Source organism: Alligator sinensis, unplaced genomic scaffold, assembly GCF_000455745.1.
Source record: "Alligator sinensis unplaced genomic scaffold, ASM45574v1 scaffold427_1, whole genome shotgun sequence".
Classification (NCBI taxonomy): Eukaryota; Metazoa; Chordata; order Crocodylia; family Alligatoridae; genus Alligator; species Alligator sinensis.
In genome coordinates, this window is record NW_005843089.1 from 319,123 (window position 1) to 340,693 (window position 21,571).

Genomic DNA, 21,571 nt, shown 5'->3' on the forward strand with positions numbered 1-21,571 from the left:
AACTGCCCAGTCATGGGATGAATCCCACCACGTTTCTGTAAGCCCTACTATGTCTGGGTTTGAACTGGCTATTCTGAGGGCGAGTTCCTCCTGTTTGTTCCCCATACTACGAGCATTGGTATATAGGCATTTAAGGCCTTGCATAGCTGTGCATGCCACCCCCTGATTAGGAAGACTATCTGGACCCCTGTTTCTTACCTGGGCACTCCTTGCATGTGTCACCTGTCTTTCTTGGGTGGTGTCTCCACATCTTCCTGCGGGGCCTAAAGGAAGTTTAAGTTAGAAATTAGGAAGCAATTTGTCATTAGGAGGGTAGTAAAACACTGGAACAGGTCACCTGGGTGGTGTCTCCACATCTTCCTGCGGGGCCTAAAGGAAGTTTAAGTTAGAAATTAGGAAGCAATTTGTCATTAGGAGGGTAGTAAAACACTGGAACAGGTCACCCAGAGAGGTTGTGGAGTCTCTATCCTTGGAGTTTTCCATAACCCAGCTAGACAAAGCTTTGGCCGGGATGAACTACTTGGGGATGGCTCTGTTTTGAGCAGGGGGTTAGATTAGATGACCTCCTGAAGTCCCTTCCAACTTTCTATTATTCTATGTTTGACCCCGACTCCATGTGGCATCCAACGACTAGGGAGACGACGATCCAATCACTCATGGATCCTGTTACTCAGTAGCCAGAGCAAGCAGGGAGCAAACACCAGCACACATTGCTCACAACAGCTTTATTCAGAATGGAGACAGCTTCCGACAAATGTCCCAAAAGACCAACAAACCGGGGACCTGCACTGAACATTAGGGCTGTGCAAAACAGCAGTGTCCTGTTTCCACGAGCGTGTCGACATTTTGACAGAACAGTGTTCCATTTTGAATTCTGTTTCGAGTCGAAATGGCTGTTCTGTTTCGTTCCGTTGAAACGTTTTGCCATTTCAACCCTATATCAACGTTTTGCCCATAGGATATAATAGGGAAGGACAAAACACGCTATAACTTTGTAATTTATGGCCTGATTTGGATGAAACTTATAGGAATGCTAATTCCTTCCAAGGGCATGAAGCATGCCAAGCTTCAAGAAGATAGGTGTAGGGAGTTCAGAGAAATGGCACCCCTAAGTTTGAGAGTAAAACTCATGTCACGTGCATGTGTTAAGCCACAGTGGGGTCAAAACTGCAGGCATACTAGCTCCTACAGAGGCCACAAAGCCTGACAGCTTTCAAGGAGATCTGTGCAGGGTTTGGGGGAAACGGCACCACAAGCTGCAGACAAGCAAAACTCGTGACATGGATGAAACTGTTTGTGGTAAGGCGCAGCAGGGCGAAAACTGCAGAGCTGCTAGCCCCTGCGGAGGCTACGAAGCCTGCCAGCTGTCAAGGAGATCGGTGCAGGGGTTCTGGGTTCTGGGGCCCTGCGCATCTAGCTGCTCACAGGCAAAACTCATGACATGGGTGCTTGTGTAACTGCTGCCTCACATCAGGCAGCAGGACTGAAGATCCCCCATCACTTGTCACCAAGACCTGGGGGCAATAATTGAACACAGTATGAACATGAGCCGGCAGTGCAATGCTGTAGTCAGCAGGGCCAACTATACCCTAACATGCATCAATTGATGCATCTGCAGCAAAACCATTGCAAAGAAGTGACTTTCCTGCTCTACACAGCTCTACTCAGCACTGGTGAGACCGCAGCTGGAGTACTGCATCCAGTTCTGGGCTCTACACCTTAACAAGGATGCGGTAAAGCTTGAGAGAGTCCAGAGAAGGGCTACCCATGTGATCAGAGACTTGTACGGCAAGCCATATGAGATACGGCTGAGGGACCTGGGACTCTTCAGCCTGAAAAAGGGAAGGCTGAGAGGGGTAGCAGCTTACCACTACAATCAGAAGCATACATCTAGGGCTCGGTGAACAACTGTTCACCAAAGAGTAATGGTCACAAACTCCTGGAAGAACATTTCAGGCTTGTTTCAGGCTCAACATTAGGAAAAACTACTTCACAACTAGGGTGTCCAGACTGTGGCCTCTGGCAATCCCTGTTCTCCTGTGAAAACCAGACAAAATGTGTTTGCAAATCATGTAACAGCTACGGCATGTCCTGGTAGAATCATTGAGCAGTATGATTTAAAAAAAAAAAAAATAGCCTGAAATGAAATCCTTCATGGTGACTGATTTTACACACTCAGATTTTTATCCTGCAGATTGCAGATAAAAAGAATAGAAAAGGCAGTGACAAGTCACATGGAGAAGTTGCATAGATGAGTGTAGTTCTCAAGATTTCTATGGGTCTTGCTCATGGGTGATGGCTGTATGTCACTCCAAACTGTGATTTTTCAAGCATTGTAAGGGACTTGGGTGCCCAAGATTTGTTCACTTAGCTTTTTGGACTTCATAAGAAACAACTTTAATGAGTCCTGCACTTTGAGAGAGGAGCAGCACGTGGAAAGTAGCAAGAGGAACACAGGGGTAGGTGTGCAGAGGCAGCCAGATTTTGAAAGATGTACTCTGGCACTTAGTGGTTGTGTCAACATGTTGTCCTACGGTGATGTAGTGATGTGCTACATCACTGTAAAGCGTACTACGGTGACACAGTGATCACATGAGTCTACATGTGAGCACCAGCTATGTTACCGTAGTGGCACACTCCCTACTTGAACTGCACTGCTCTGGCAACGTAGTGGGGAAATCACAGCGTGCACCACCAGTACAGTGCAGTACGGGCAGTTACTGCACCATGTATTAGTACTTCCAAAAGGAAGAACTAAAGTATGGCACAGTAACAGTGTCACCATGTGGCAACGTGAAGATGCGTTCAGTGAGGTTTACAAAATCACCTAAGTTATGAGAGTAAACGAAAAGCCCACACAAGATATTGCCCAAGTATGAGTGGGTATGTATCATTTGATGCCTACATACAATGGCCTAGTTGGGGCACAGTTCATAGAGACCTTTGGTAGGAGAAGGGACCATAAGTAATATCCTATGGCCTGTGGCTTGTTAGAGATCAAGAAAGTGCATCACAGTGGTCCTTTATGTCTTCAAATATTTATTTGTGGTCTCTGCTTCTGAGCTGTGCAGGGCTCCTGGGAATGAGTCCCACATGACCCTAGGGGGGAAAGAAAAGGCCCTGATACACAGCTGCCTTGCAGCTTCAGTCCCTTCAGGCCAATTACACAAGAGATATCTTCAGAGAGAAATTAGTTTGCATCCACTGTTAGTACAGAGAAGTGTGATAGATGGCAAGGACTCGTAGGGGTCTGTACTTTTTGCACCCAGTTAACCAATGGATAGAGTGCACAGATATTGAAGATGGACGATGACTATACTATCCTGGAAGAACTGAAAAACTGAATGCATTAGAAGTTGGGGGAATAGAAATGACAAACAAACTGCTCTACACCAGCCTTGTAAGTTGAATATTTCAATACAACTCTTAATTTATTCATATACAAGGATAAAAAAGTGAATATGACTAGGGAAAAAAAATCCTAAATCATTACAATTTTGATCCCCTCTCCTAATACCATTCAAATACTGTGGCTCTGTAGTCATAGTAACATAGTTACATAGTAACTCTGTAGTCACATCTTGATTAATATCTACTCAAAATTGCAGTATTTAATTCATGGCACAGAGAAGCCTTGGGCTTTGGGGCACATAGCAATTTCTACTTGTGAGGAAGCAGCCATGCAGAGCTTGGAGCTTAATCACTAAATCCCACTGTGGTTTTAAAGTGTGTTTATCTACGTCCCTGAAAATAGAGAACTATGTTTTTCTGTTATCTTAATGTAATAGCTTCACAATAAAATGTGACAAGCTTTTCATATTGATAGGGAATTGATTTTGACAAGAATATTTGAATATGTATTTAATGCACAGTATTTTTAAACAGTATTGAACCTGAGCAGGCCCTCTCTTGATATAAAGGGACTGAAGCTTTATGAAGGTCATTGGAGCTTCACTTTATAGTTGTATCCTCATTTATGATCTGATTTCTATGGGTGTAAAGTATTTGCAACTCTTAATGAGTGGCTCTTATGAATCTTGTGCACTAGTGCAGAGTGAGGTATGTTGTTATTAATTTTAAAGTAACATTTAGACCAAAATATTTGCCAAAATCAGACGTTTCTAAATGAATAAGAATATTTATGATGCATGGGGAAAACAGTTCTATGACAGGAAAGAAGGTTTGGCTTTAAAGCCTGCCCTTCAGAATAGTGGGTACAACCAAGTCACAATTCCTAAGAGGGAATTTAGTGACATTAGACAGATTAAAAAAACCTACTGTTTTGACTGTATAATATTCTAGAGGAAAACAACAGTATGCTCCTCAAAGCAACCCTTTCTTTTTGAAAATGTGTCCAAAATCAAAATATTCCGTGAAACAATGTTTTGTATTTGGAAAATGTGCACCTGTCCTAAAGCTATGAGAGGCTAACGACAGGAGAATCAGGGTGACTGCATTTGACAGCTGTCCTTGTGTCTCCCACCACAGACAACAGGTAATGTCTTGAAGGAGGAAATGTCTAATCAAACAACGGTGACTGAGTTCATCCTCCTGGGATTCTCTGAATCCTTGGAACTACAAATCCTGCATGTTGTCATCTTCTTAACAGTGTACCTGATAGCAATGATGGGGAATCTCCTAATTTTTATAGTCGTAGTCTTTGACCACCGTCTGCATACCCCCATGTACTTCTTCCTGATGAATTTGTCCATCCTAGATATTGGATCTATCTCTGTGACTGTCCCCAAATCCATAACTAATACTCTAATGAACACAAGGAGAATTTCCTATGCGGGATGTGCCACACAAGTCTTCTTCTTTGTCTTCCTTGTTACAGCTGACTTCTTCATCCTTACAATCATGGCATATGACCGCTATGTCGCCATCTGCAAACCACTGCACTATGAGATGCTAATGGACTGGAGAGCTTGCACCCGAATGGCAGCTAGCGCATGGGTTATTTCTCTTCTGTATTCTGCACTGCACACTGGTAACACTTTTAATTTACCTTTCTGCAGCTGTAACGTCATAAACCAGTTCTACTGTGATATTCCCCAGTGACTCAAGCTTTCCTGTTCTGATGCAAACACCAAAGAAATTGGAATTTTGGCCTTTAGCATGTGTCTCGGCTTAGGCTGTTTTTCATTCATCATAGTGTCGTATGTTCAGATATTCACTGCAGTGCGCAGAATCCCCTCTGAGGATGGTCAGCATAAAGCCTTCTCCACCTGCATTCCTCACATCATGGTGGTCTCACTGCTTTTATTTACTGCCATCTTTGCCTACTTAAAGCCCACCTCCAACTCTGCATCAGCTCTGGATCTCCTTTTAACAGTTTTTTATTCCACTCTCCCTCCAGTGATGAATCCAGTCATTTACAGTATGAGGAACAAGGAAATCAAAGCTGCCCTGAGGAAAATGATCCCGCGGATATAACGCCAAAGAAATGGGTTGTGCATCTTTCCCTGATTATTGTAATTTAGGCACTCATTTCTTCATCTCTTTAATCAAGGAAGGTCACTTTTTAACATCATCTCGAAATGTGTCGTCTGTTTTATTCTGCAGGAAGTATTGAGCATGTTGTTCATTCTGGGTCACTACTGATGCCTAGGGAGAAATTATAATGTATCATTTTCCATTAGAGCAAAATGAATCAATGAATCTATCCATCTGGAGGTGGCAGCTGCTTTCCTCCTTTCCCAGCTTTGCGAGATCCAACTCTTAATTCCATATCCCCATAAAACTTTTAAAATGTTGACTTTTTGAACCCCTCTGGAGTTAGATTCTGTATTTTTGTTCTGTTTCTTTTCCCCTACAATGCGTTTGCTATGCTGTTTTGCTGTGCCTTTCCTGCCCTCTTCCCTGCTGAGCTAAATGGAGTGGTTGGCAGCCTCCTTCCATCCCTAAATCTGTTCTGCCATCTTTAATATAGCATTTTCTGTGGCTTTTACCTTATCTTCCTTTTCTTGTTGTCTTTTGTATTGTTTTGAAACTTTCACATCTGTCCCTCCCACCACTAAGTCCGAATAGGACAGCCCTTCCCCAATGCAGCAGACAGAGAATTTTTTTCATTAATACTACTCCTGTGCCTTCAGTCTAGGAAGGCATTTTGCAGGCTCTCAAGAGCCCACAACCTCCTTTCTCCAATTCTGTAAGTGTACAGAAATACACCCTTGCAGCTGGAAAAACTGTCTGGCTACAAAGACTCCCTAGTCAGCGTGGTGCTAGGGGAAGATCCAGAAGAGGTGTAGAGGATCCAAGGCCAGATCTAGAGGGGGCATCCCCTCTGCCCACCCCCAGACTCCTGCCCCCCAACACAATTTCTTCTCTGGTCAAAATTTACAAAAAATTGCCCAGCAGGAACAGGTATATTTCTGTTCACATGGAGCTAAGCTAAGCCCAATCATTTCATAGTTCATTGTTATCACCAGCTCTTGATCTTCCTCTAGTCTATCTACCTTTTTCTAATACAATTATTCTGTCTCTGATGTAGATCTAATACTGGTTATATTTCTGTGTCCCCCCTCAATCTTGTCCAATAAAGGCATGCTGCTAGTTAGTAACCTGAACTACATTGCTTTGTTCCTATAGGATTTGATTATGCAACAAATTAGAACCAATAATGGAGGAGCAGAGCTAAAAGTAGGCTGAGCTGTTCAGCAGCCCAACAGTGAGAAACAGGAGGGAGTGGAAAAAATGAGGTGAAGAAGTTAGTTACTGCAGTAACTCTTTGCTGGGTTATTCACTGCAGAAGATGATAGAAACCATCTGTATGGTAGATATGTACCTGGGGGCATGTCTACATATGCACTAGTGTGCCACTGTTACTGTGCATTAAGTTTAGTACCTGCAATAACAAGTACTACCTTAATGCACAATTACTGGTGCTATAATGCAGTAGCACTAACTCATGGTCTTTCGTGACACTAATATGCAGTAGCCTAAACATACTGTGCATTAGCAGGCTTTTGCTGTGGCACACTAATGCACAGTAGAATTTGCCTAATGTGCTCTTATCATCTCATGTAGATACAGTGTGCTTATTTCATCATATTGAGATTCCTCAATGGCTTAATGTCCAGTAGGACGGAGGTATCAAGTGGGGTCCCCTCAGGGACTCTTGGACTCAGTATTGTTCAACATCTTTATTAAGAATTTGCATAAGAGGATCAAGTGCACACTTAGCAAATTTGTGGATGACACCAAGATGGTTGGTATTGCGTACAGTCCAGCATTTTACAACTCTGCTCCAAAGGGTAATTGTCCTTGTTGGATCTCATCTCATGGATTGTAGGCCATTTCTCCATCCTAGCAAAGTAATGGTCCTACATTTGAGATGAAATAATCACATGAACAAATACAGACTGGGGAACAACTGACTAGACTGCAGGACTGCAGAGAAGGGCCTGGGGGTTACGGTGGAGCATGAGATGAAAAGGAGCCCAGAACGTGCTCATGTTCCTAAAAACATCCTGGGTTGTATTAACAGGAGTGCCATTCATTTTCAAATCAGGTGAAGTGATTCTTCCAGTCTATTCATGCCTGATGAGGCTTCGCTTTGAGTACTGTGTCCTGTTTTTGGGCCCCACTCTTCAAGAAGGATGCAAACTGACAAGCAAGAGTCTGGCACAGACAAAAATAATTAGAAGCCTGAAAAGCATGAGTTGTGAGGAAATGCTGAAAGCACTAGGGATATTTAGTCTGAAGAAGAGAAGATATATGGGAAATTTGATAGCAGGCATCCAATACCTGAATGGTGGCTAGAGACAGGATGCAGATGGGCTTTTTTCTGGGTCTAGTGTACAGATCTAGGAGTAAAGCCCTCAAGCTTCAGCAGCTGAAATTTAGTAATGAGGAGGAATTTTCTGCCCCAGAAGGTAATCAGATATTGGAACAGGCTGCCTAGAGAAACTGTAGGTTTGTGATCCTTGAAATTGTTTCAAGAGCAGGTAGACAAAAGAGGACAAATAGGACCCTGGGTTCCTTTGGCCCATATCCCCCTGATGATTCCACAGTATCACAGTTAAAGTGAAGTCGGGGACGAGGACAAGGGGTACAGAGTTGCTTCCTTAAAACAGTCTGGTAATGGGGAAGTGGTTGCCACCAAAGTCAAGGAATTGCCACTTTCTGCAGCCAGGTATGTTTTGAGAGTTTGAACCTTGCCAAATCAGTGTTTCTCCAGCTCTGGAAGCCCAGCTTCCCTGCAGACAATTGATGTTGGGGCTTTCTAACACTTGGGCCAAGAGCATTTCAAGCAGCCTTTTCCTACCATCACCAGATGTCACACTGTGCCCTGCCACGTAGTCCCTGACATGTCTCAATGTTGTCTTCATGAGCCCTCTCCTTGCCTTAGAAAGATCGCATCTTCAATGATCTTTTTACTGCTCTGGTCTCAAGTCCTCAGCCTTAAGCACGTGCTTTTCCTTCACCAGCAGGTCAACATCCAGCTGGTACTGGATGCTAGTGTGGATATCAGGGAGGCCTTTGTTGTCCTCTTCTAAGGGACTCTGTAGTATAGGGGGCAAAGATATGGCTCATGGTCACATATCATCCAGCCCATACCCTTACTTCTTAGTCTTGAATTGACCAGCATGCCATACACCAAGCCAGTCCCACACGCAGGGCCAGTTTACACAGCACATGAAACCCACTCTGGGGCCCACACTGCATGTGTCACTCACATGGAGTTAGTTCAGGATCCCCCTGCACGCCAGATCCAATGCCCATAATATCTGCTAGGATGCATGCTGCAATTTAGGATACCTGCTGCAGTTGATCAGAGACAGGCACTGCATGCAGCACAGATCCCATAGCAGGTGCTGGATGTGGTATGCAGGAGGAAACAGTACATGGGTCCCCTACAGACTGGATGTATCATCCACTGTGGATGAACTCCACTTCATCAACCTCCTGGATACTAAAAATCATGGACTAAATATAGACATTGGATTTATGACACATTATAACCTGCCTAACATCTGACTCCCCAGGTATCTCTCCACTTTCATCCCCCTTCTCTCTCTTCCCACCCCTGCACCTCTCCAGCCTGTCTCTCAGCCATTGACTCCTCAATCTACATTTTCACTGACCACCTGTCTTGTCTGCACACCAGCCCAGCCGCTGGCTTCTTTACTCTTCATTCCATCCAGGAAGAACGCACACCGACTGCTGAAACTGCCTTAGCCTGATGAAGGGTTTTTGAACTTGAAAGCTTGCTTAATAATTGTTTTCCCAACTATTTGGGTTGGCCTAATAAAAGATATCAGATTCACCCAAGGAACCTTGTCTGCCTATTTCTGGTCTCTGCTTCTTTGGTGTGCAGGGCTCCTGGGAATTAGTCCCACATGACCGTAGGAAAAAAGAGACCCTAATAAACAGCTGCCGTGCAGCTTCAGTCCCTTCAAGCCAGTTACACAAAAGATATCTTCAGAGAGAATTTGGTTTGCATCCACTGTCGGTACAGAGAAGTGTGATGGAGGGCAAGGACTCATAGGTGTCTGTACTTTTTGAACCCAGTTAACCAATGGATAGAGTGCACAGATATTGAAGATGGATGATGACTATATTATTCTGGAAGAACTGAAAAAATGAATGCATTAGAAGTTGGGGGAACAGACCTGCCCCTCCTCCACCCCAAACCACTCTACACCAACCCAGTAAGTTTGCTATTTTCAATACAGTTATTAGTTTATTTATAAACATGGATAAAATAACTGAATATGACTAGGAAAAACAAAATCCTAAATCATTACATTTCTGAGCCCCCTTCCTAATACAGTGCAAATACTGTAGCATATAGTAACTCTGTAGTCACATATTAATTAATATCTGTTCAAAATTGCAGTATTTAATTCATGGCACAGAGATGCCTTGGGCTTTGGGGCACATAGCAATTTCTACTTGGGAGGAAGCAGACATGCAGTGCTTGGAGCTGAATCATTATATTCCTCTGTGTTTTTAAAGTGTGTTTATCTATGTACCTGGACATAGAGAACTATGCTTTTCTGTTATCTTAATGTGATAGCTTTACAGTAAAATGTGACAAGCTTTTGGCGATCTTTCCCTCCCAGAGTACAGGGATACCTCTGACTTTATGGTTGTAACCAGTCTCTGCAGAGCAGTGATTTCTTATACTTTTGGCTGAATCTGGCATAGATTGTTGTGGGTACACTCAGAGGAAGTCCACCACTTCTATCTGTTGTTTAGGGTACTGCAGGGCAGCTACTAGGATTGACTCCTTTCAGTTTCTTGCCCTTTGGCAATCCCTGTTCTCTTGTGGAAACCAGGAAAATGTGTTTGTGAATCATTTGGCAGCTATTGCACATATTGGTGCAATCACTGAACAGCTTGATTCAAAATAAATGCTCTGAAAATAAATTATTCGTGATGAAAGTTTTTACACTCTCAAGTTTTTAAGCTACAGATGACAAATTCAAAGAACAGAAAAGTCAGAGACAGGTCAAATGGAGAAGGTGCATAGATGAGTGCAGTTCTCAGGATTTCTATGGGTTTTGTCTGTGGTTGATTACTGAATGTCGCCTTAAACTGTGATTTTTCAAGAGGTCTAAGGGATTTAGGTGCCTAAGTTTTGTCTGCCAACCTTTTTGGGCTTTGTAATCAAAACCTGATCGACTCCTGCACTTTGAAAGAGGCAAAGCACCTTGAAGGTAGCAGGAGAAAGAAAGGGGCAGGTGTGCAGAGGTACCTAGATGCTTAAAGATGTAGACTGCAACTTTGTGAGGTCTAAAAAAGCACCTAAGTTATGAGAGTGAGCTAACCAACCTACGCAGAATATTGCCTAAGTAAGACTGGGTACCTATGTGTATAATTCGATTCCTCCATACCATTATCTCTTTGGGACGCAGATCATATAGACCTTTGTCTATATGAAAACAAAGCTCTACCTAGGGAAGACTAAGTAAGATCCTGTGGCCTGCCACAGGTCAAAAAAGTACATCACAATGGTCCTTTTCGTCTTCAAATATTTGTTTCTAGCCTCTGCCTTAGGGGAAAAAAAAGGAAACAAATAAACTGCTGTCCACTTACAGAAACAATATCTTCAGAGAGAAACCTCTTTACATCCACTATCAATCTAGCGCAGTGTGACAGAGGGCAAGGACTCTTCGGTGTCTGTACAGCTTGCACCCTGTTAATCAATGGATAGAGTGCACACACATTGAAGATGGATGATGGCTATATTATCCTAAGAAGAACTACATCACAAGTTGGGAAGGGGGGAAAAAAATGAAAAACTGTCTACACCAGCACAGTAAGTTTGCTATTTCAACACCATTTTTAGTTTATTCATATATAAGGATAACATAAGAATGTGAATATGACTAGAATAAAAACTGCCCCAAGTCATTACAAATCTGTTATTCCCCCTCACCCCATTACAATTCTAATTTCAGCATTTAGTACCTCAGTATCCATATATTTACAAATATCTACTTAAAATTGCAGTGTTGAATTCATGGCAGAGATGCCTTGTGTTTTTTGGTTACATAGCAATTTCTAATTGTAAGGCAGTGTCCATGCAGAGCTTGGAGCTGAATCACAAACTTAAGTATGCTTATCTACATCCTTGGAAAGAGAGAGCCATGGCTTTTTTGTTATTTTAATGTAATAGCTTCACAATAAAATGTGACCGGCTGCTTCCCCTGTTGGGGAATTAACTTTATTAAGAATATTTGAATTTAATTGAATTGAATTTTTATTTAATGCACAGAATTTTTCAAACAGGATCCGACTTGAGCTGGCCCTGGCATGATAGAAACTGCTGAAGCTTTATGAAGTATATTGGAGCCATGCCATTTTATATTTGCACAAAATTAACCTCACTTATGATCTGATTTCAGTAGGTTTCAAGCATTTGTATTTCTCAGGGTGCCTCTACACTAGACACTTTGAGTGCAGTAGACTAATTCTACTGTGCATTAGCATGGTGGGCAAAAGCAATGCTAATGCACTAATGCACAGTAGATTTAGTCTACTGCACACTAGCATCACAAAAAGACCATTTGTTTTTGCTAATACGTTATGGCACATTCAGTTAGTACCTGTCATTACAGGTACTAAATAGGTCTACATGAAGTGGAAAGTAATCGCTTCAGATTCAGTGATTCGGTGAGACAGTGATTCAACTCGGTGATTCGAATCGCTGTCCCGATTCAATTCATCTGAATCCAAATCCAAAGATATTTGGCACCGAATCTTATTCAGCCATAGACTAGACAGGCAGACAGTGCCGGTGGAAGCACTGGGGGAGCAGTCAGACGAGCCCCATCTTGAATCAGGTGCCCCAGGAGAAACCGCAGCTTGTCTGGCTGCTCCCCTGGCTGCCTGCCCTGCCAGAGAGAAGAGAGAAGAGGAAGAGGAAGAGGAAGCAAATGTAAATTTATCTTGTGGCACTGAACTCTTGAAACCCAACTCTGATAATGGAAATTCTGCAATTCTTATCATTAAAAAACTCACAGTGGTCATTTTTTTTCTTTTAATCATCTTTTATTGATTACATTATAATTTTCTCTTTTTTTTCTAGGTCTGTCAGATCTTTCTTCTCCAACTTCTAACAGGCAGCTTCATCAGACTCTGGTAAGTACAATGTCCTGTCTTTATCAACAAAATAAAAATAAAAATAGGATAACCAACAAAATGAGAAGAAACCCTTCTGAGATGAGGTTTCTCAGTCCAGTCTTCTCTTAGGGCTATTCCTATCAAACAATGGATGTCATTCAGATTTTTCACCTGACTATCTGTGTTGCGGTTTCAATTTCCAGAGCCAGTAATACTCGGTATTCTCCAGCTCAATTTTGCTCTTTTTAACATAAAAACTAAAAGGAAAAGCTTTACTTGTTTCTGAAGGGCTCAGCCGACTCCTCCCTATTATCCCTCGCTCTCTGTATAATTATCCCAGCTCCGGCATCACGTTCACATCAACGTTTCTTGAACTGGAGCCTCTCTGTCTAGAAAGACTCCTCTGAGTCGCTCAGCCAGCTGACTGTCAGCTGTCCGCCACTGCAGCCGTCCCACCCACCTGCTTGGGCTCCACCCTGTGCCACATCCCTCTCCTTCCCCTCATCCCGGTCTCTCCCCATCTCTCCCTCTCTCCTTGGCCATTCTAACTTCACGGAGTACTAACTCCAGAAACGTGACTCCCGGGGAGCTCTCTTTTCCTTCACCGGCTCCTGACTGCTCTTAGGCAGCATCGGCACCATCATCTTCTCTTCCTTATACCTGGATACCCGAAAGATGATGCAGGGAAAGATGAAGTGTTTTTTTGCTTCCATTTTCACAAACAGGAGCAGCTACCAGATGATGAGTGCAGATGAGAGCAGACAGAGAAGTAGGCAAATAGTCTAGGGTTTTAGCAGTACAAGTTACGGATTGTATAGAGAAACTAGATGCTTTAAAGTATGCAGGGTTGATAGGAATCCCCCAAGGACACTGAAGGAATTGACTGCGATGATTTAGGAGAATTGGCTATTCTGTTTGAGAATGCCTGAAGGTCACATAAAGTCCTACATGATTGGAATATGCAAATATAGCTCCCATCTTTAAGGAGGAGGAACTACAGACCAGTTATCTTGGCCTTGATACCTGGAAAAGTGATGGGGCGGGTCCTCAAGGAATGAACTCTGAAGCATGTAGACGTGAGCTACATCATCAGGAGTAGCCAGTGGTGATTCATTAAGAGCAAGTCATGCTCCCATGATAAGTTGTCAGGATCTGTGGATGTGGGAAGAGCAGTGGATGTGATGCATCTTGACTTTAGCAGGACTTTTGACACTGTTGCTCACTCTGTTTTCATTAACAAGCTAAGGAAATACAGACTGGATGAACATACTGTAAGGTGGATATGTAACTGGTTGTATCATCATGCTCTGCGAGTGGCTTAATGTCTAGTGAGAAAATGCCTCTTCAGAAGGAAGTTTCAAGTGGGTTTCCCTCAGGGACCGTTCTGGGTTTGGTATTGTTCAACAACTTCATTAAAATTTGCATAACAGGATCAAGTGCACATTTAGCAAATTTGTGGATAACACCAAGTTGGGTAGAATGGCATACGCTCTAGAGTTTTACAGCTCTGCTCCAGCAGGCACTTTTCTTTGTTGTATCTCATCTCATAAATTGCAGGCCATTTGGAGATTAGGAGGAATTTGCAACACTGAAAGTAGTCAAGCATTGGAACAGGCTTCCAAGAGATGGGGAGTACCATCCTTGTAAGTTTTTTAGGAGCAGGTTAGACAGACACTGGCTGTCATGGCTTAGTCATGAATGAACCTGCCTTGAGCAGGGGCCTGGACTAGATGATCTTGTGAGGTCCCATTTAGTACTACTTTCCTATGATCCTATCAATGCTTGGACAGGCAAGGGAGGGCTCAGTGTGTTGCAAGGGGTGGGGTGGGACTGATGGCAGCAAGTCAGTTCAGGGTGCAGTGTATTAATTAGTGCAGTGTGGGGGTAGGGTAGGACTCGGTGCTGGCCAGTGGGACACGTGAGCAGGAGCTGTGAGCTTCTGGCTCCAGCTCTCCACCAGCATTTGGACCCAAGCCACTCTTTTCTCTTAGCAGGAGGCAGTGCTGGATTTAGGCACAAGCTAAGTAAGCTACAGCTTAGGGCCTCACTTTATGAGGGACCTCTAAATATGAGGGGGGAGGAAATGTAAAACCTCCAGCGTGCTTGGGACCGAGCCTGTGCCAGAAATTTGAAAATGCCATTTTTTTTAAACTGGCACTGCAGCCAGTTGTGGAGCTGGGGAGGGGTGAGGGGGTAGCGGCGTCTGGTCCTGGAGCACCAGCCACAAGCAGAGTGTTTAGTGGAGGCAGCAGCAGTCGTGTGCAAGCTTCCCCTGCCACTTCCAGGCCGGCCGGGGCGGGGGGGAGCAGCAGCTAGTCCCAAAGTGGCAGGGGAAGTGACGGATTTTGTGAGTGTTTCACTTTTTTTATGATCAGGACTCGTAATAGAGATGATCTCTTTTATTAGACCAACAAGATTTTTGCAAAACAAAAATCTCTTTAATTGCAAGATTTCTGGTACAAACACCCTTCATCAGGCATTGAAGATGAATGCCTTTTTATCACTTTTTTTAGTAATGCTATGGGGCCTCTTAAATTCAGGGCCCAAGTCTGTCATAATCCAGCCCTGGTGGGAGGAATTCCACCTGCAGTACTGTGTCTGGTTTTGGGGCCCTCCACTTCAAAAGGGATGTGAACAGGTTAGAAACATGGAGAAGCCTGGGAAGCAAGACTTATGACAAAAAACTGAAAGAACTAAGGTTATTTAATCTGGAGAAGAGAAGACTGAGGGGGGAATAACATTCTTCAAATAATTGAAGGGAAATTTTAGAGAGGATGAAAGTGGATTTTTCTCTGCGACCATAGCGGACAGGAGTAAGAGCAATGGCCTTGACTTCCAGTAGTGGAAATGTAGGTTGGAGATTAGAAGAAACCTTTTTGCTATGTAGGTGGTCAAGCATTGGAAAGGCTACCTAGAGCAGTTGTAGAATCTCTATTCTTGGACATGTTCAAGAGCAGGTTAGACAGAGTTGTTGTAATGGTGTAGTCAGAGATGATGCTACCTTGAGCAAGGGACTGGACTAGGGTATCTGGTGAAGAACCTGACAGTTCTACCTTCCTATGCTTCCATAATGAGCTGGAGCAGGAGCTAGCCTTGCCAAATCTGACTGCTGCTCCTAAGGCCCTCATCATGAAAAAAACCCTCTGGACCTCAATGGATTCCCCACTGAATTCTATAAGATCTGTTGGCTCCTCCTTGGCCTGGACCTCTGGATGTCTTCCAGTACAGCCTTAAGGATGTCATCCTACCAGTCAACTGTCAGCAGGGAGTCCTCATGCTGCTTCTCAGGAAGGGAGATCACAGTAGCATTAAAAACTGGTGATGTATATCACCCCTCTGTGCTGATTACAAAATCTTGACCTAGGCCCTTGCTCCAAACTTTCATACCTTCATTTGTAGGTCTTGAAGAGAGCTACTAAATACTTGTCAGAACCATCTAGAATATCCTGTCCTGCTGCTCCAACCTCCGTGTCAAGCCGGCAGCTGCCAAATCTTTGAGGTACTTAAAGAGGAAGACTGCCACTTGCGTTATGAGAAGCCTATATGAACCAATCCGCATAGGAGATTTCTTTTATATATAAATAAATGTGTGTGTGTGTGTATATATATATAAAATGTGTGTATATGTATAAGGTTGCACATATGTTCAAAGTCTCATATACATTTTATTATATATTTATATATAAATATATAATAAAATGTATATGAGACTTTGAACATATGTGCAACCTTAGGTGCCTCTGTACTTTTGTTTGTCAGAGACACAGATGACACCAAGCCTATGGAAGGGGCAAGAAACTCTGAGTAAAGATCTTCTGTCCTGTGGCCTGCAGTAGGCCAAGAAAGAGAATCACAGTGGTCCCTTTTATCTTTACATGTTTGTCTCTGGCCTTTGCTTCTGAGTTGAAAAGCTTTAGGGAATAAGTCCCACAGGCTCTTAGAAAAGAGATACTAATAAACTGCCTCCACACTTGCCATAGTTCCTTCATGCCAGTTACAGACAGATTATCTGGAGAGTGAAACAGACTTGAATCTCCTTTGTCAATTCAAGCTCAGAGAGAGAGAGAAAGAGGTGAATTACTCTTAGGTGTCTGTACATTTGCACCCATTAACTCCAGGTATAGATAGAGAGAGAGAGAGAGAGAGAGAGAGAGAGAGGCTCAACTATCTAGACAATGAAAAACTGAATGGATCAGAAATTGTGAGCAAAATACAAAAGTTCCAGCACAGTAAGTTTTTTATTTCTATATACTTTTTACTTTATTCATGTAAAAGGATAATATACGGATGTGATTCTGATTTACTGTGTGATTTTTTTTTAAAAGGAATATTATTATCATTTGATTCAATTATATCAAGCTGGCCAGGAAAATAAAGTTGTGCAGCAAAGCTGAAATATCCCCCAACTACCGAATTACTTCATGGCACAAAGATGCCTTGGATTTGGGGGCAGATATCAATATGTAACCAAGTAGGAGGTAGTCTGCACCTGGAAAATAGTTTGGAATCATTATATACCTCTGTGTGTTCTAAAATGTCCATCTATGTCCATGGAAATAGGGGCCATTATGTGAAAATGTTAATGCCGTAGTTTCACGCTAAAACTGTTAACCACTTGTTTGTCACAGTAAATAATTAGCCTTTCTAAGGGGTTTTTAGTTATAGTCGTATTGGTCTAAGGACACAGGCAGGCAAGGTTCTTTGGGTAGATGCAATATCTTTTATTAGACCAACTGAGTAGTTGGGGAAAAGTTCTAGGCAAGCTTTTGGGCGCAGTCACACTTCTTCAGGCATATGCAGCCTCTCCTGGTCTAAGACTCCAAGGAATGAGAGAAGCTAAAAGTGTGGAAGGATATCAGTGAAAATGTAAATAGGTAGAAATTAGAAAGACAACAGGTAAAGCAGGTAAGGAAGGGTGAAGAAAGCAGGGAAAGAAAAGGCCAAAGGGAGACAACAGTGCTAGAATACAATAATACCTTGTATTATTATCACTGTAGTGTTTCCCTTTGGCCTTCCCTCCCCTCCTCTGCTTTCTCCCCCTCCCTCCACATTTTACCTTTGTCTTTCTAATTTCTACCTGTTTACATTTTCACTGACATCCTGCCACAATAATAATAATAATAATAATAATAATAATAATAATAATAATACAATTTTTAATTTAAAAAAATAAATGCTTAGGACACTTAGGACACCTTATTCGCCACAAAATGATCTTTTGAAAACCAAAAAAATTTTTGGGCACACTGCCACATATAACACCTACATTGGAGAACAGGGTGGTTCATGCCAAACTTCCCTCTCCATGCTAGGCTCTCTGACCACGCTACACTTCACATGATGCTTCATGTTTCATTTTCATAGGAAATATTTTTAGCTAAACAATTCTATGATGGGAGCCCTGATCATGGGAAAAGTTGTCTGCCCTCAAAGCCTGCCGTGGAAAACTGGAGCTGGGACAAGCAAACCAAGTTCCTCACAGACAGTTTAGAGGCATTAGGTAGATGAAAAACTTCTTTTTGTGGTGTTTTTGTTTTTTAAATGAGAAATCAGAATATTTTTTTCTGTAATCAGATTGACCTTGTGGATGATTTACTTTATTCCCCAGCCAGTTTCTTCATGAAACAAAAAGATGTGTGTCTAGAAATTTTGCACCTGTCTTACTGGGCAGATTTGAAGCTAAAGTCACAGACAACAAGATAATCAGGTCCATTTTCTTTGTTATATTCATTCTGACCACAGTCCTTTTTTTTTTTTTTTTACTGGTATAGGCAACATACATTCCTGGAACAGGCCTTGAAAAATAATATGTTTAACCAAACCACCGTGACCGAGTTCATCCTCCTGGGATTCTCTGAATCGCCGGAACTGCAGATTCTCCACGTTATCCTCTTCCTAACATTGTACCTGGCAGCCGTGATGGGGAATCTCCTTGTTTTCACAGTCATAGCCTTCAACAACCATCTCCACACCCCCATGTACTTCTTTTTGATGAATTTATCCATCCTTGATATTGGATCCATCTCTGTGACTCTCCCCAAATCCATGGCCAATTCAATCATGAACATCAGGACAATTTCCTATGCTGGATGTGTCACCCAACTCTCTCTCTTTATCTTCTTTGTTACAGCTGACCTTGCTATCCTCACCATCATGGCCTATGACCGCTATGTTGCCATCTGCAAGCCTTTGCACTATGGGACTTTAATGGACAGGAGAGCCTGCACCCAAATGGCAGCCAGTGCTTGGGTCAGTGCTATTGGGTACTCTGCACTGCACTCTGGTAACACCTTTACTTTACCCTTCTGTGACTCAAACGTTATAAACCAGTTCTTCTGTGATATCCCCCAGGTGGTCAAGCTCTCCTGTTCTGATGCAAACATCAGTGAAATTGGAATCGTGGCATTTGGTGTGTGTCTCGGCTTAGTCTGTTTTGCATTCATCCTAGTGTCATATGTTCAGATCTTTATCACTGTGCGCAGAATCCCCTCTGAGCAGGGGAAGCATAAAGCCTTCTCCACCTGCATTCCTCACATCATGGTGGTCACCTTGTTTCTTTCAAATGGCATTGTTGCCTACCTGAAACCCACCTCCAACTCTCCATCAGCTTTTGACATCCTGGTAGGTGTTCTCTATTCCACAGTACCTCAAGTGATGAATCCAGTCATCTACAGCATTAGGAACAAGGAGATGAAAGTTGCCTTGTGGGAAGTGATCCAATGGATATTATTCAGAAGGAATTACTCGTGTAGTTTCCCTTAATTACTGTGGCTGAATTACTCATTTGCGTTAATTTAATCAAATAAGATTATTTTCTTTGTGATGATGTGTTCTCTAATCTATTTTAATGCAGAATTTACATTATCTAGCTGGTTCAGATTAGGCACAATGAAGTTGAAGGATTTTTTGCAGATAATGCCTTTTCTTGCACTATTTAACCTTCAGGACAACTTATCCAACTATGCAGTTTTTCCAAGAAAAGATATCACCTACAATAAGTCTTGTACCTTGCATATTTCCTGGAGCACTACTGAATTCAAAGGACTTCTTATGATGTAGCATATAAAATTAAAATCCATTTCTCTCGCTCTCTCCATCTAATCTTAAAATGCTATCTGGACATCTTACTTGAGGGAATGTCTAGTTCTTATCAGGTTTGGGATAGGACTTTGGTTCAAGTATGACTATTGTGGGATTCCTATATTATCAGATGTATTTATTATTGTTGTTATTGTTGTTGCTGCTGCTTCTCTGTACGTTCCCAGGATGTGAAGGGGGGGAGGGGGTTATTCATTTATTTGCTTCCTTTTTTGTTTTGTTATGCTATCAGCATAAACTCTTAGGACATTTGGGGTGAAATTGGAGATTTTTAGATAGGGACTGTTAATGCTTTTTAATTTCCAGGGATATTAGCATTGTAGATATTGGATGAAAAGAAAATTGACAATTTTTTATCATTTTGGGGGGATGGAGAATAATTCCTGAAATGTATGAATGGCTCTGCTTCTCTTGGAAGGTTGCAATACTGTTAAGAATTTGGCATGTTTTAACGATGTGTGTGAGCAATGGCAACTTTCAATATATGGAGAGAGAGATATTATCTGAAACCTCAAGAATCTTCACAAAACAATTTTGGCAGATTTTTTGGTTTTTTGGCAGATGTGCTGGCACTTCAGTGACTTCACTACCCAAGGAAGCTAATTGAAAAACAAATCAGCTGCTTGGTTCTTTTGAGCTGCATTCGCACAAATAATCGTCAGTAGAAATTTGATTTTTCATGTTCTGTCCTGATTCTGAATGCTTTTCTCCTTATAATATTGCATGTATTTCTCATTAAACATTTGCCAGAAATAAAATGCTCACGTTTAGCTGTGTGTACCACCTGGCAGGCACTCAATTCTATATAGAGCGAGCCCAGTGTACAGCAAGGCAGTTAGTGGCCAGTTTTGCCCAAAGTGTCAAGACTTAGTACAACCAAATAACTTTGTGGTAGCCTGTATAAAGTGGACAGGAGATCTGTATCCACTTCCTAGAAACTATGTCACCATTTAAATATCAGTATTATTCGCCACCATGGGTAAACACTTGTCTGTTGTTATAAGAGTACCTGAGGACAGAAACCCTATGCTATACAGAAGGGATCCCTATAGTGCAGGGTAAAAATAAATTTCCAAGAAGTTTTGTGTTGGAAAACATTAGACAATGACTTTGAGATCTTTGGGTGCTGTGCAAAACTTAGCGTGTAGCTTTGTACAAAATTCAAAAATCATGTAAACGTCTATAAAAGCATCCACCAAAAAAAGTGTTCAGCACATGTGCACTTGCTGTCTGCAAACTCCTCAGCTTTCTGGCAGGGAGTGCTGGCCTTCAGTCAGATGTGAGACTTCATGCAACGCAGATCTCTGCCTTATTTTCATCTAACATTACCACTGCGGAGACATTTTAAAGTACTCATAATTCATTGTAACACGAGAGTTGGATTGGATGACTTTGTAGCTTACCTATGGAAATTGCTCTGATCTTATCAGAGTACCAAAAAAGTACATCTTAAGAGAAGGCAACTTAGTTAAGTAGGTCTATGGGAAGGACTTTTCAGAGGATGCCATTTACCACAATTCCTATTCCGTGATTCTTTGCCCCCAAAACACGATAATGTTACAAATGATGTTAAAATTGCCAGAATTATTAGAGAAGAAAGTATATACTTAAGCATAGATAGTGTAGATAATGAATGTGGTAAGCAGGATATCCAACATCCAACTGAATTTCTCAACAGTTTGTCATTCAGGGTGCTTACACAAGTAACATTTTGTGTGTTTGGGCCCCTGAAAATGCTCTACAGCAATGACATAACACAGACACAGCTGCAGAGAGCTTTTTAAATGGCCGATTGCATCTTAGAGGCTCTAATTCATGGCACTTTATGTAAAGTGCCATGAGTTAGAGTGGGGCCCTAATGTCTATAGGCACCCTGAGCAGTTTGTCTCCTCACAGG

At 42.2% G+C, this 21,571-nt stretch overlaps 1 protein-coding gene and 1 pseudogene across 1 annotated transcript; both read left to right on the plus strand.

Moving 5' to 3' along the window:
- Positions 1-4,515: 4,515 nt before the first annotated feature.
- Positions 4,516-5,436, plus strand: LOC106723075 (annotated as a pseudogene).
- Positions 5,437-18,729: 13,293 nt separating this feature from the next.
- LOC102369698 (olfactory receptor 14A16-like) lies at positions 18,730-19,338 on the plus strand. Its single transcript, XM_006037252.2, has one exon. The coding sequence runs from the start codon at positions 18,730-18,732 to the stop codon at positions 19,336-19,338; it is 609 nt and encodes a 202-aa protein (XP_006037314.2).
- Positions 19,339-21,571: the final 2,233 nt, after the last annotated feature.

Excerpts from the sequence above, each read along its gene's own strand:
- LOC102369698 (XM_006037252.2), top strand. The coding sequence starts at position 18,730 with ATGGCCTATGACCGCTATGTTGCCATCTGCAAGCCTTTGCACTATGGG.